The sequence below is a fragment of the Branchiostoma lanceolatum genome, chromosome 2 (genome assembly GCF_035083965.1).
Source record: "Branchiostoma lanceolatum isolate klBraLanc5 chromosome 2, klBraLanc5.hap2, whole genome shotgun sequence".
Lineage (NCBI taxonomy): Eukaryota > Metazoa > Chordata > Leptocardii > Amphioxiformes > Branchiostomatidae > Branchiostoma > Branchiostoma lanceolatum.
In genome coordinates, this window is record NC_089723.1 from 34,892,929 (window position 1) to 34,908,805 (window position 15,877).

The window sequence follows — 15,877 nt, forward strand, 5'->3', positions numbered from 1 at the left end:
ATCTCAGCAAAGCATTTATTTCTGGTTGGCAAAACGGCCTTTCTGAAATTATGATCTCTTATGATTGTCACTAACTTTTCCCTTTATTACAGCCTTCTTTCCAGCTCCAAGTCCCAGGCTGAGAATGCGTCCCTGGCCGTGAGTGCCTACGGCAACATTGTAGACTGGTTCACCAACGCTCTGGGGAATGCCACAGAAGCCAAGGAACGGGCCACTGATGCCAAAAAGGTCAGGGTCCAAGAAAAAGTTATCATACATTTCCTTAGCAACCGCAGCAATCAGGGAGGGTCTATATGCCTTTTTCCATGAGGCGCAGTGAGCTACATGTTTGTATTTCCATAGCAGTTTGCTGTAATTCCACGTGAGGCATTGTCGGTAAATTGTTTGTGAAGAGTAATTGGTCACTTTGAATCTACGTCCATGTTGTACATGTAGGATTATGTTCTATGGACTCTTGTTTACGTTGTGTTGAAGCATGTCTGCCTTTGTTGTTGATATGACTGCAGCAAGTTGAGGAGGAGAATCTCCCTGACAAGGCATCAACGCTGAACATCAGCAGCCAACAGATCCTGGGCAACTCCACTGAGATGAGAGACAATGTGGAGATATGTGAGGATTTGCATTATGTTTCCCTTAGTTGCATTCCTACTAGTATACGCTTGTAATCTAACAAAAATTTCTCTCTGATCTTCCATGCAATTGGTTGTTTTAAAACACCTAAATTGGCATGATAGTGGCATAATAGGATTGTTTGATATTATCTAAAGACACATTCTAAAAGACACATCTAAGAGTAATTGTTGGGTCTTACATTGTACAGTTGTCAATTTTCTGTAAGAATATGTCTTAACTTTCAACTTGCTGTGGAACATTTCTGATACATATTTAAAGACAATATCCTTTCGTAAATGCAAGGAATGACTGCTTTTCTCTTTTCAACTTGGTCTGCTATTGAACCACCTTAGAGTTGTCTTCACCTCATTGATATATCAATTCAGAATTTTGGTTTAAAACTTGGTAAATCCCAATTTTTGTTTAATCACCCACGAAAAACAGCCTTCTGAAGATGCTGTCTGAAACATCTGACCGTTTTTGAATTTTATCCAGTTTACTTGAGTAAAAGTTACATCGCATATTCTATTACCTGGATGTCTAGCCTTCATCTATGGTTTTCTCTTCAGACCTGAAACCCACCATGGAACAGAACATGTGGGCAGTGAACATGACAGGGATGGGTCTAGCAGCTGGGCAGATGGGATTCTCTCAGCTGAAGGAGGGACTTTCTGCACTGGAGAGAGGTAAGAAGACAAGTTCTACATTCTACTGAAAGGACAGGCTAAGATAAGATCATGTCACAAGGCTGAAGTGTGTGGATTATGGAAACTTCTGTTCTTAGAAAAAAATTCAAACAACTAGAATGAGAAAAGAATGCACAGAGATAGCTTTTGAGGGATGTAGAGAAGTTCTCTACTCAAATCTGGACAAATGACCAAGGAAACCAAATACATTGCCAAATTCAAACTTGAACCAGTAAAGAGTGCACAAAGATCATTAATGAGGCCAAAAACATTTGGCAAGGCAGTAGTGAAGTTATCTAATACTCAAATCTGGCGAAATTTCTACCAGTAAATGTCTTCAGATCACTCCATTGAGGCTGCTCTCAATTAGAGCCCATTGCAATATGTGCAGAAGCTTCTGCACATAGTAACTACTTGAAACAATGCATGTTACAAAATTGGCTTTGCATGTCACAGTGGAACACCTAATAACCAGTTAAAACATAGCCCTGTCTGCTATAGGGGACATGGATACTGATCTGGAGGATGCAGAGATGAAAACTAAGGAGGCAGTGGAGAAAGCTGACATGGTCCTGGAGGAGGTGGCCAAGATTGCAGGTCCAGGTAGGAATATTTTACGTTAACATGTCAAGACTACTTTATAATCATCATCATCATCTGGTTGTGAAGGTCTCACAGATGTTCATCAGCCTTCTCTGCCAGCCCACCCTATCCTCCATAGCTCTGGGCTAGTCTTCCAGAGTACAGCACGTATCCTCACACAGCTGATAAATCCTTAAAGTCTTTTTATCAACTTGATACAATCTGCTTGGAAAATTTTTGGAATGTGACCACATTCGCTGTTTGGCAATGTATGAATATCAATAACTGTGACTTTGTTGAACAATAGATATCATTATAAAAGCTAACTTTTCTTGGACGTATTAATGACATTGTAAAGATTTTCTCAAGAGTTTGAAGATTGAATACAAACTGATTGAAAAATGTGGAGAAAATCATTGATTTTTCTCCTTCCATAGATGCCGAACCCTCAGGTGATGACCCTAGCAACATCCCTAGAGATGGAGAGAAGGATGAAGAAGAGGAGGAGGAGAAAGAGGAGGAAAAGAAGAATAGAAGGAGGGGAGGTCGCAAGAGGGGGCGGGGCAAGAAGGGTCGCAGAGGCAAGAAGAATCGCCGGAAGCCAAGAGACGTTAACAGCGAGTTTGAAGGAGCAGAGATTGCTGCAGATGGAGAGGGAAATGAAACAGGAGGTCAAGGTACTTAAACTTGGGCTTCTTTAAGATTTAGCAAGCTTTATATGTTATGTGTCCTTCATCAGTTTAAAGAAGATTTTAAAAAGTTATTGTTATCAAAGGTGCTATATCTTCATTAAAGCACCTAGAGGAAGAAAAAAACAAGATACCATGTCTAACAAAACAATAAATGTTAAGTAAGAACAACAACAACAAACAGCAGCATTGCTTGACAGATAAAGCAAACACAGTGAGAGCACATAAAAGTGTAGTCACTGTGATGTTTTAGATGAGGATAGAATCTAATAAATTTTAGATATTCATGATACTACTGTTCAAAGTTTTGAAAATTTCATATAACTGTACTTTTATTGACAGGTCTGACACTGGACAAAATGGAAGAAGTCGTGACCAAGATGCAGAAGGACAGTGTTGAAATGGAGCCCAACTTGAAGAATGCTAAGAAATCACGTAAGTACCAATTTTTTCAAAATGGTTTAGCTCAATTTTTGTGTACCATACTTACATCTCCTCAATACCTAAGATATGTGGCAATGATTTAATGTTTAACTTAATGTTTTGGTACACCTGCTTTTGTGTTCAATGTTTGGATCGACTGCTATACAAACAATCTTCCCTTGGAAGATGGCTCCCTGGTTTGATGGAACAATCCTTCTGGTTAATCTCTGAGCTAGCAACACAGTAGTCTAGTCTGAAAGCCATGTAACAGACTTGGGATATGTCTTGTCTTTTTTTGCAATGTTTGATTGCATGTTTTTCTTCTTACAAGTGAAGTCAAAGTTTCCAAGCATGAAGGTTCCATAGATTGATACATTTCCGTATCCTTGGACTGCCAGTCAGTAAACTGCATCATAGTAACACCAATATACAAGATTGTGTATTATTACAACTGTAAAACAATAGTGACTAAACAATACCACCCTGTGTTGTGCTTTTGTGGTCATTGTTTGCTGCATAGTTGATGAACTGGAGAATGATGTGGAGAACATGGAAGACAACGTTATACAGGCCAACTTTGATATCCAGGATGCAGAGTCCATTGGTATGTCGAGGTGCAAGGATGTAAGGTGGCAAACCCGGATCCGAGGAGGGATTGTTTCTTTTTGTCCAAATAACCTGCTGTGTTGTCTGGTCTGGTCTGGCTGCTACAAACACTAACGGTGGACATTTTCAGTTGACATCACCTAGTGACGTGGTTGTTCTCTGCATCCAGGACTTTGACCTGTTTTAACTGTGACCTTTAATAACATTTTGACCCTTGTCAGTGGTGCATCCTTGGACAGTCGTCCTTTGTTATAATTCTGCTAACTGGGCCGGAAGAATGATGATAAGAATGGCTTGGGAACTGTCTGTTTTTTTCCCAGGTGCTGTGGTATGTTGACATATGCGATGCAGTTGTTGCCTGTTACAACATTTGTGCTCTGCTAACAGTGTTTCTAACACGAGAAGTTTGTGGAATGGGGAATGTGGGTGCATCTTGTTACAGGACAGTTGACTTTGCCTGGGACATGACACAAGCTACTTGGTTATGCTGCACTGTTTATGATTTTGTAATGCAGAGGTGCTGACAGTTAATGTTTTGCTGAATGAAAAGAGAATGAGCAATGGCTAAGACGGTGTTTGTGTGGTGTTGTTTCTAACCTTGTGGTGTTTTTATATGGTTGCTACCTTAAGCTCTTACATAGGAGTCTGACATGTTGCCCTCTGTCATAACTGAGTGTTGTCATGTAACTTTGTGATTATTTGTCACATCTTTACAGTTGCTGCATGTACTACATTACCTACATGTATTACTCAATCTAGTTGATAAATATTTGAGTGAATTATGTGGAATCACAGGAATGGTCATGGGATTGCTCTAAAACTAGATATCCCTAGTCTTTTGAGTGTCTTGTATAATTTGAAGGTTGTTATGTAAGAGACTGCAGTTGGATCTGCTGGAAAAGAGTTAAGGCCTGCATGCTCTTTTTCCAATATCATTTGATTTATAGGGAAAGGCATGTCATTCAATTGATTGTAGCAAGATGGCCAGACGTTGCATAGATGCCCTCCTGAATTTGGCCTAATACATTAAGTGGTTCTCTGGAATAAAGCGTTAAGTTTTGCTGGCCCAGTAAATCTAATTTCCCAATGGTTATGCTCAAGCAAATTCAACTTCACCATCAAATTTATCTATCAGAGGCCATGGCCAACAGAACTTTGGTCCATGCCTTGTGCACTATTCATTTAAACTGACCCATGCCCTTTGTGATACTGCACAGTGAACTGTTACATAAGCAAGTAAGCAAGCAAGAACTGTCTAGTGTAAAGTCTTGCTGGCCCCCGGAAATCTCATAACCCAATGGTCATGCTCAAACCAAATCAAATTCAGCGTCAGATTTACCTGGCGAACAGAACTTTAGTCCATGCCTTGTGCACCATTCATCTAAACTGACCCATGCCGCCTGTGATACCCCACAGTGAACCGTCTGGCCAGGGAAGGCAATGGGCTGATGGAGCAGATCACTCCGCTGGCCGCCGAGCTGGAGAGTCTGCACATCACCATCCAGCAGCGCGTGGAGGAGATGAGACGCAACATCACCAACCTGAAGCGCCAGGTTGCACAGGCCAAGGACCAGGCTAACAGGGTGAGCTCTCCGTTTCATTTCATTTCAAACTACAGTCAGACCTGGTCAGGCAACCTCCTGGCGCAGGCAATCACCTCCAGAAACAAGCCACATTAAAACAGTCCTGTCCATTTTTTACATACTATAGTTATCCCCAACCCTGACCTCAGCAACCACCTTTCCCCTGTCCCTTGAGTGGTTCCTGAATCCAGGTTTGACTGTATGAGACTGTGGGATAGGGCTGTCCCCAGCTTTCAATTTTTTTCCATCCTATTCATGTTGTTGATTTTCATTGTTAAATCTTGTCATTTTGATCTCAAATCAGTATCTTATCTAAGAAGGTAGCTTAACATTATAACTTAATGTCTTAAAACTAAGGATGACAAGTGGTCTATCACTTACCAAGCCCAACTAAAAGTCGGTTGACTTGTTTCTGTTGACTTGTTTGTAAGCACCATAACTTCAGCACCTTGGACAGGGGACGATGTGATATCGATAGCTGCAGGACAACTGTAATTGGTACAAGCAGAATACCACAACATGATGATGAAAATGGATATATCTTTTGGATAAACTACCAGAACAAGCATATCTATATTGTACATTAAAAACTGTATTAGCAATCATATATTAAGGACTTATGTTAGCCGTAATGTGTTTTTTGCCTTCATGAAAAATGGAGGTGTCTGTTTGTTTTGGGTTTGTCTGTCTGTTTATGTCAGCATAACTTAGGAAGGTCTGGATGGATTGTGATAATATTTGATATGTGAGTAGGTCTCAGATAGACAAAGGTCAAGTTCGATTTTGGGCCCCCTGCTGGCTTCCCTTGGTACTGCAGCAGACTTTTTTTTCATCTTTTGTCCTTGACATGTTTATAATTTATTGCTTAAAAGAGCTCCATTGGTGATGGTATACGTACATGATACATCACTACTCTTCCTGGAGTCCTAAATTATGACATACACATAGCATTAGATTTGAGTAAAGAATATATTTAGATGGTCTATAGTCTTTTTCTTTTGAAAACTGATGCTGATTTATATCATCACAATCTTACCCTTCAGATCATGGTTCCCATGAAGTTCAACCGTAAGTCTTCTGTGCTGCTGAAGCCTCCAGCGGAGATCAAGACAGCGTCCACGTTCCTGGACCTGACCTTGTTTGTGAAGACTGAGGCTGAGGACAACTTCATCTTCTATATGGGTAACAAGGAACAGGTATGTACATCTGCTTGTTTTACAGTTAATGAAAGGAAATCTACAGTGGATGTCACTGGAAGATAGAAGAAAAATGTCCAGACTGTGCATGTTGTACAACATGACTAATAAAGTAGCGGGTATACCAACTAGTAAGTACCTAATACCAGCTCAGAAAAGAGTTAGAAATGGTCAGGTATTTAAATTCACTGAGAGTGATAATCAAAATGTATTGTGAGAATCGGTATGTAATGAAAGTAGAGGAATGTTCTCCTTCTGCAATTGCAATTGCCTGTGCAATTGACTGTCATTGTCAGTGCCACATGGTCTGAACAAACAATTATTACAATATCCTTTCTGACTTAGCCCAATAAAGACTTCATCGCTCTGGAGACAGTGAAAGGCCAGCTGTATTTCTACTTCAACCTGGGAGGAGATGACGGGATGGTCTCCACCACAACTGCCATCAACACCAACCAGTGGACCAAGATCAACATCAGGAGGTGATGCCACAGAAGTTTACTACTGCCTTTTGTTTGTGTATGCCCATGTAAAATAAAGATATTGGGTGGTGTGTGTGTGTGTGTGTGTGTGTGTGTGTGTGTGTGTGTGTGTGTGTGTGTGTGTGTGTGTGTGTGCGTGTGTGCGTGTGCATGTCTGTTTGTTTTTCCAGATTTTTGTAGTTAGCATAACTTAAGAACATCTGGATGGATTGAGGTGTGTGGGTTAATTTTGGGCCCCCTGTTGATTCATCAAAATGATATTGTAAAACTTGGAATGCTCTTGGTGATTTCATTTTCTTGGTGACCTCTCCAATGCAAAATTATGACAATGGCAACCATGCATGCGTTTTTGTTGTTTCACTACAGTAACTATACTACAGAATTGCTTCAACTGCAAACTAAAAACACAGTGAAACCCTCTTATTTTGAAATTATGTACCTACGAAAATAAATGAATTGAACGCATGCACAATGTGATAAATTAGTAACATGAAATTTCAACAAAAATTCATATCTTACTTTTCCTTCTTGTCCTTTTTCTGGCTTGTCCCACAACAGAGTTGGCCGAGAGAGTGAGATTTACCTGGAGTACATCAACCCACAGACTCAACTCAGGGAGGATGAGCTGGTGGTCGGGGAGGCAACAGGAGACTACACGGTGTTGGATCTCTCCCCTCAGTCCGTCTTCTACATAGGAGGCATGCCTGATGGATTTAAGGTTACTCTCTACTTAATTTTCATCTAGTAGGCTCTTGTCACTGACGAAAAGTAGTGGATGCTATTTCCAAAATCATATCCAGTTGCTTGTCAATGAGTAACTGCTATTTGGCGTATCTTGTTACCTGGATGTCTAACCTTCATTGACGTATTAGGCTCTGTTTACATTAATTTGTACGTATCATATACAGCTCAGGCATGGATTGCATTCGTCATTTTGGATGGTGAGGCAAAGCTGTAGTCCTGGTGTATGAGGGAGCTTCAGGCATCAAGCCTCTGAATGCATAAGAACCCAACACACCTATTGAAGGCCCAGTTCACTTGGCTAAAAATACAAGCCATAGCAAAGCTGCTTTGCACTTCTACATGTAGCTACTTGTGAAAGCATCATGCTTCACCTGGATTGACTATGACAACAGAAGAAGATGTAGAAGGATAGGTGAACCATTGCAGAAAAGAGTTGTACAAATATTGTCCTATTTATTCATTATACTGTTGATTTTTTTCCACCTTCTCAAGACATCGATTTTAAATGTGCTAAGCTAATCATAATTGTCAATGTTTTCCATTCAGTCTCCACCCATAATAAAGAACAGACACATGGATGGCTGTGTGGAGAGCATGAGCTTTGACTCCGAGCCGGTCGGGCTGTGGAACTTCCTGTCTGCTGAGAATGTGGATGTTGAAGGGGACGACAAGCCGTGCAAGAACAGGTGACAAGCTGATCTAAAAAGATTTTTCTTAAGGACAGAATTACTCTTTGACCTGCTTTTGCAGGAGTAAGTTCGTAATTGGTAAAATCATGAATTACATAGATATCTGTTGGCAATGCCCTTTTTACAAATCTGCAACAGTGTAACATAATGGTTTAGGAAGACTCATACAATGTAGACAGCTGAGAAATTATTTGAAACAAGTCCCGGATTACCTAAATGTGCAAAAACTGAATGTAACATTGTGAACCTAAAGCCAGAAATAGCATTGGATTACATGTACAGTACACTTATATATAATGACCTGCCCTGAGGTGTATACTGTGTCATAAGGCATGTTCAGTTCCAATAACCATCAAATAAATCAATGAGTTCAAATTAGACATGGATATATGAAAGAATGTACACATGTATGTGAACAGTGGATCATACTCTAATGAACAAAACTTATACATATTCAATGATTTCTGCAGGGATGTCCTCACTGAGAAGACATATAACTCCTTCTACTTTGATGGGGAGGGCTTTGTCAACCTTCCCAAGAAGATTCTTCTGGAACAGTCCAAGTCCTGGGTGGACTTCAAGTTCAAGACCGTTGCTGACAATGCCCTGCTCTTCTTTGCCAGTGGTCCTGTAAGTTGCTCTGATTACAGATATCACATCATGTCAATCAACGTTTCTTGAATTTCTTGATCAGTGAGTTGACTCCTAAGATGGCGGAAAACGTGTTTAAGAAAAAATATATTCGTGAGTAAAGAACGCTTTTATTATGTCAGAAATCAAAGAGAAATGGAAGGATGAAGTGCTTCTTCACTCTAAGCTGAGTTTACTCTCTTAATCTATTTGGACATTTTCATTTTAAAGAACTATTGAAGAGCCCACATCTTGAGATTTGTTGCCTTTTTTAAAACCATTAGTAAATACAATACTAGCTAGTTGGTAAGTAATCACATGTTCAATTTTTTTCAGACTGCGTATGTTTCCATCGAGATCAAGAATGGATACATTGTGATGCAAGCAGATTTTGGGGATGGCAACCTGGTCCTTCAATCTAAGACCAAGTACAACAATGGGAACCAACACAAGGTATCATATCATTGTAGCTGTTTAACAATGTGTATTCACTCAAACAACCCAGACACCAACTTGGCAAGAAATATAGTTGTAAAAATTTTCTGTTTTGTTTTGTTTTTGTTTGTTTGTTTGATGCATTTGTCCGAAGAGAGTGTTAGAAACTGTGCTCTATCCTATGATTTTAGGTGTTGGACATCGCTTCATTGATAAATCATTCTTCAAAAATTCCTTTTCTTACAAACATTGGACACATGCTGGACTATAAGTTCGTATTTTACATTTCAAATGTGTCATTCAAGCATGTACTCTATACATTTGTATCTGCACATTTTTACAGCTATCTCTTATATCATATACACTATAACGTTGGGTAACATAAATTCGCGGGGTACTTAAATTCGCGATTTTTCAAAAACGTCGTATTTAGGGATATGTGCTAGATGCAAAATCAGTTATAACGCCAGCAATGCAAAGCAGATAGACTAACGTATTCAGAACACTGGCTGAAAAGCTTCGATAACCATGCATTAGAAGTTGGCGACGTCAAAAACTCTCCGTCCCTTATTGACAGAGTCTGGGGGCTTCGTGGGAGAATCACCCAGCACGGTTGTTCGCTGGTTTATAAGACAAATGTCACATCTCCTGCCTGCTAAACACAATTATTTATAAGACAACTTATTACAATCTCTTTTGCTAACCTGCAACTGGATTCTAAGTGTGATCAATCATCAAAACTCCTCTCTGTTGCTACAACCTACGGCACGTGTATTTTCCCGCCGCCATATTGTTAACCAGAATCCTGTTGTCAAGCAGACGACAAAGGTTTGTGAGGAACACTTTTTTGTCTAAATGCTGCGTGTGATAGTGGACTGAGGAAGATATTTTCCTCAAAGTTTGCTCCTAACACAACAAGGAACACATGGACATAGTAGTATTACCATTGCTACGGCATCCAGCTAACTTCCCATGAATAATGTAACGTTACACGTTGCCCGATGATGACGATGGGCCGACTTTGAGTGAAGTTCTACCGACTCAACACACGGGTTGTTCCTGAACTGGCCTGATGTGTGCGGTACGGCCGTTTTTTCGTGTATTTTTTTTTACTTGGACACGTCTATATCCATAGCACTCTCCTCAAGCCAAGGATGGAACGAATAGCTGCTGTATAAAATGTGATTAGCAGTAAGATATTCAAGACGAATCTTCTCTCCCGAATTAATGTGCCCCCCTGTCCGACAGCACCGTTATTGTGCGTGCGGCGGACGGTAGTTTCAAGTTGAAATATTATGGTGTCAGCACGACTAGAGACAAAATCTACCATATATATGATTAGTGCAAAGATAGTACATGATACTGACAGAATTATAGAAAAAAAGGATGGTTTAGTGTTCTGCTAGATTGATTTCAGTCAACCATTATCGGAAAAAATCCCGAATTTATGTTACCCAACGTTACCATCTTACATTAGCCACTGGCAACTTCTCTTCCAACTGTTCATTTACATTTCATAAACCTGTTGTACAGTACTATATCATTGCATTGACTGCCATATGTTACGACTATCTTCTTTTGCTGTCATTCTTCACTTCTTCATTCTCACATTCACCCATCTCTCATGTGTCCTTCTCCACAGTCCTGGGTCAGGGTATGTACATCTTTAACTTCTTCTTACAACTGTTCTGTCTCCTTCACTTGCTAACAGACCAGAGTTCTAGCTAGCTTGAATTTTTTTTTCCGTCATCCCAATTCCCATTGACGGAAAGATCCTACAAAGAGTCCTCTTTTTTCTGCCACCTCGTACAAACTTCTATCAATTTATTCAAATCTTGACATTTTTACATCTTTACTCTGTCTCATGGATTTTTGTCCGTCAAGGTTGACGGAATGGTGTAAAAACTTTTCCATCATATGCAACAAATTTCCGTCAAATGATGGAATGACGGATGCTGGCTAGAACCCTGTAACAGACATTCTCACCTTCCATCGGTCCAGTCTCACCAGTCTACGATTTATAGAGTAGCAACATCTGTTTTGAGGCACTTGGCAAAATCAGAAAGAGGCAAACTAAGTATTGTACAGTAGAATCCGCTTAACTGCACCACCCATTTGTCAGCGTTTTTGGTGCAATTATCCGGCTGGTGCAATTATGCGAAATGCCCAGCTGGACCGCACCACCATGGGCAAGGGGGTGTATTGTTAGTCAGAAACACTAGCACAAAGGAAACAGACGACATTATTCAGTTATTAACTTTATTTATCGACCCTTTGCTGAAAATAAGGAAATGACTACGAACCTGTTTTAAAAGATTTTGCATTCTTTCATTTTTCCATGCGATCTACCGCATTACAACACACGTAATGTTACAGGGGAGGCATTCTGAAACATGCCACTCATGGGATAACAGTTTTTGTGTTACATTACGTAGGGTGCAGTTGTCGATTTACGTAAATCATGTACCGCCATGAAACTAGGAATTTAAACTAAAACTTGGTTACTGATTATGGGTGACCCGCCCGGGACTACCCATACGATTCCTATCAACGTAACTGTCAATGGAGACCGCCTTCTTTTGTTACTCAAAACAGTTTTAAACATATTGGCGGTATTGCGCCTTTACACCGGCAGGTATCGGCTCATTTGTACCGCGTTTGCCGATTTTAGCGCACCTTTTCAGTTAACTTGTCGAGGATTTTTGAAAAAAAATGGTGCAGTTATCCGGCATTGGTGACCATGCGCGGTGCAGATATGCGGAGTCACTAACAATGCAGTGAATGGGAATCGGTTTGGGATTTTGGGATTCGGTGCAATTAAATGGAAGGTGCGTTTATCCGAGGTGCAATTAAGTGGCTTCGTCTGTATTAAGTAATAGGTTGCTACAATGTACATCTACCAATTGAAATTAAGCATTGTGGACACTGGACAGTGACTGTAAATCATACATTTCTCTTGTGAGCCTTTACTCTATTCCACCATGTCTTCTACACCATATGACTATGATATCTTACATATTTCATATTTGTAAAGGCAGAGGAGGGATTTCTAAAACTTGTCTTCATTGCTGAATGTTTAGGTCATTATTGACTACATTCCAGAAATGCTGATTTTGATTCTACAACTACTTACTCTTTCTATGCGACTTGACTAAGAAGAATTTGAAGGTTTGCTTTCAATCATGCAAACATCCCAACACTACAAAACAACCTTCCATCAGTTTTCACACATGGGAAAGCAAGATTGAAAAGCCTACTATACTATGCGAAATATACCCCAAACAAGTGAGAACTTGTGGGGTATATTTAGCTTTATAATTGTAAGTTCCTTGCTCACTGATGTCCTCCCCACCAGGTGACAGTGAGGTTTGACGACTACAACAAGGCTCAGCTGAAGGTGCAGGCTGTGCTGGTGGATGAGGGTACTGTACCTGGCAGTGGAGCTCAGCCCTACCTGGGGACCAGGATGTTCATCGGAGGCTACAGTGGGGACCTGCCTGACATGTAAGTCACATGCAAGTTATGTATATGGAGTCGTATAAAGAGATGCTTTTTCCTTTTAAGGCCCCCTTTGCACTAGACAGCAATTGTTGAGCAACCATACAGCAACTAAAATTGGATCTGTGCAACTCTTGATTTCATGATTTGAATATTATGCAAGATGTAAAAGTTACAGCCTGTAGTGGAAAGGGGGTGTAAGAAAACCAAAAAATGTGGAAAAAAATTAAGAAATCAGTGGTCTCTTTTTGTGCAGTACAGTATTGAATATGACCTGATACTTATCAGATATTGGCTGGATAGTACCTTTATCTATTTCTTTTATAAATTCCTGTAAAAAGTCATTGACTTTTTGCAGAGTGAATTCCACCAACTGTACCCTTTATACATGTCATACATTTTGTAGGTAATGGCAAATGACAGCTACTTTAATTTATCATTGCCCTTGCCCTTGATAATGTATACTGTTTATTAACTACTTTTTCCACCTGTCTGTAGGGTCCAAGGCAAGGTGATTAGTGAAGGCTTCAAGGGCTGCGTCCAGGACTTCTCTATAACTCGTCGCATTCAGAACCTCTTTGGGCGCTACGCACTACAGAAGGGCATCACGGCTGGCTGCCCTGCAACTGTAAGTTTGTTTGTTTGTTTGTTTAATCTATTTTACCAGGGGAACACATATGTTGGGCTTTCTTGGAAATCAGTCAATCCCGATATAAGTTGAAGGGGCAACCGAGTTGTCTTTTGATGAAATGAATAAATCTTCTTCTGTGATCCTCTGGGTGACAAGAGTGGCCTCCTTCCCGGAGGAGTCATACCTCAGTCCATGCAATGTTCACTGATGAAATCAAATTTTATAAGTTGAAGGGGCAACCCAGTTGTTGAAATAGATAAATCTTAAATGTTCTGAAATCCTCCAGGTGACAAGAGTGGCCTCGTTCCGCGAGGAGTCATACCTGTCCATGCCCATGTTCACCGACGAGGAGTACCGTAACCTCGAGATGATCCTCACATTCCGGACTGTCAAGCCTGACGGACTCATCATGTTCACAGCCAACGAAGCTCAGGTGAGAGCCAATGATTGTACTTTGTGTTCTCTTTACAGTAGAGAAAGTAATTAGATGACACTAAGGCAGCAGTCTTCTTGGTGTGTCATTCAGCACCCGGGATAGAGGCACCAGTCTTGTTGGTGTGTCATTCAGCACCAGGGACAGGGGCACCTGTCTTGTAGGTGTGTCATTCTGCACCAGGGACAGGGGCACCAGTCTTGTTGGTGTGTCATTTGAGATAGGGGCAGGGGCACCAGTCTCGTTGGTGTGTCATTCTTATTCTCTAACGTTCTCGGACATTTTAAGGTGAAAACATAGAGGGCAGGGAGGTCCAGTCAAAACTGCCCTGAGGAAGGTGACAAACAGTCACCGAAACGTTGTTGGAATAAAACACTTGGTTGTGTACAAAAGGTATTTTTCGCCAGTACTAAATGATATTTCCTGTGCAGAGCCAGGCACTGTCCATCTCCCTTAAGGACGGGGGTGTGGTGCTGGGTGTGAAAGCCCAGGGCGGCTATGTCGAGGTCCGCTCCAGGGAGAAGAGCTACAACGACAGCCGTGATCACAACGTCTGGATCAGGAAGGATGGCGTCAAGTATGTCAAGCTTTTTACGTTCATTTTTATTCTGGTTAACTATGTACATGTCTATGAACCTTGAAGAATTACTATTGTGCATACACATGTACTTACCATTAGACATATATCATGCCATAGTCATTTTAATACTTATCTTATATCAAAAACTAAATGTAAAACATAAAAAAGGAAGAGTCTGAAAAAAGCAATGTCTGTCATGAAATGAGCAACTAGAATGTGATCATTGTGCAGTTAGATGATGATGGTTGCTAGTAAAATGAGTACCTGTTGTAGACATGTCAAATTAAAAGAAGAGGATGAACATGGTAGTCCAGTACATGTACAATCTATGTTTTTTGGGTGAACATTATAAATTGTCTCCTCATTAGGCTGACCTTGATTGTGGATAACGAGGATGGTAATGAGAAGCGAGTGGATGCCGGCTTCAGGACGCTGCTGACGCCCAGACCCATCTACTTCGGTGGCGTACCCGTCACTACGCGCGTAAGGACCGGGGTAGCCGCCTCTACGGAAGGGTTCGAGGGATGCATCAGTGACGTGGCACTGAACAGGTAGGGCTATGGTCATGTCAGATGGACATGTCATAATAAGAGATAAGTCATAAACTACTGGTACACTGTGACTAGAGCATTTCTTAAATGTTAAACTGTAATATAAAGTTAAACAAAGTAAAGTAAACGATTTAGTAAGGAACAAAAACTGTGAATGTAGAATAGGACATTGACGTGTCTTCTGATTTAAACAATATGAATGTAATGTCAGAATCTGTTTGGTGTCAGTTGTATGTATGTTTTTTTCCTTTGTATGTGATAAAAACTTGATGCAGGGATTGAAAGAGTGGGATGAAAAAAAATGAAAGATGTTATCTTGTGTGGTTACTTTTCAGGTGAATTCCTTTATTGCGCTTCACTGTCAACAGGAACCAGCAGGGATTGGGAGGACTTAAGAAATAACTGATTTCCTTTTGACTAACATTACAGGACAAGTGGGACCAGTATATAGCACGAGAGAATAGGATGTTGAGAAACAGTTTCTACGGAATGATTGCTTAGTCTTGCCATGTAGCCTCTTTTATGGCTTGCTGCCCAAAGGATTTTGGGGAGCAAGTCCTTTTTAAAACCTGAGCCTGTTTCAAGAACTTACAAATGATAACATATTTTATTTTTGATTCTTGTGACTTGGAACATACTTACAATTAATTCATTTTGTTGCAAATAAAGTAATCAGTCACAGTAAATAAACAATATGTGAAATACGTTTCATGACTAGAATCTTAATGTGTATTAATTTCATTACTAAACAGAATCTGATCTATGTCCATGTTTAACTTAACAGAACTATAATGTATTTTATCTACAGTTGTGGTACGATTAGGTAC

General features: G+C 40.3%; 1 protein-coding gene across 2 annotated transcripts in view; it reads left to right on the plus strand.

Moving 5' to 3' along the window:
• The window catches only part of LOC136428821 (laminin subunit alpha-5-like), a 95,186-nt gene that overhangs the window by 71,093 nt on the left and 8,216 nt on the right, over positions 1-15,877 (plus strand). The window contains exons 57-75 of one of the 2 annotated variants that reach the window (XM_066418587.1): positions 93-228; positions 507-609; positions 1,182-1,298; positions 1,800-1,901; positions 2,318-2,557; positions 2,912-3,004; positions 3,513-3,596; positions 5,015-5,181; positions 6,225-6,377; positions 6,723-6,859; positions 7,418-7,577; positions 8,150-8,289; positions 8,763-8,922; positions 9,259-9,375; positions 12,713-12,861; positions 13,354-13,483; positions 13,773-13,919; positions 14,351-14,496; positions 14,868-15,050. In XM_066418587.1, coding sequence (XP_066274684.1) covers positions 93-228; positions 507-609; positions 1,182-1,298; positions 1,800-1,901; positions 2,318-2,557; positions 2,912-3,004; positions 3,513-3,596; positions 5,015-5,181; positions 6,225-6,377; positions 6,723-6,859; positions 7,418-7,577; positions 8,150-8,289; positions 8,763-8,922; positions 9,259-9,375; positions 12,713-12,861; positions 13,354-13,483; positions 13,773-13,919; positions 14,351-14,496; positions 14,868-15,050 — 2,664 coding nt within the window. Of the gene's footprint in view, positions 1-92; positions 229-506; positions 610-1,181; positions 1,299-1,784; positions 1,902-2,317; positions 2,558-2,911; positions 3,005-3,512; positions 3,597-5,014; positions 5,182-6,224; positions 6,378-6,722; positions 6,860-7,417; positions 7,578-8,149; positions 8,290-8,762; positions 8,923-9,258; positions 9,376-12,712; positions 12,862-13,353; positions 13,484-13,772; positions 13,920-14,350; positions 14,497-14,867; positions 15,051-15,877 lie in introns of both variants that reach the window. The other variant, XM_066418588.1, reaches the window with a different exon arrangement.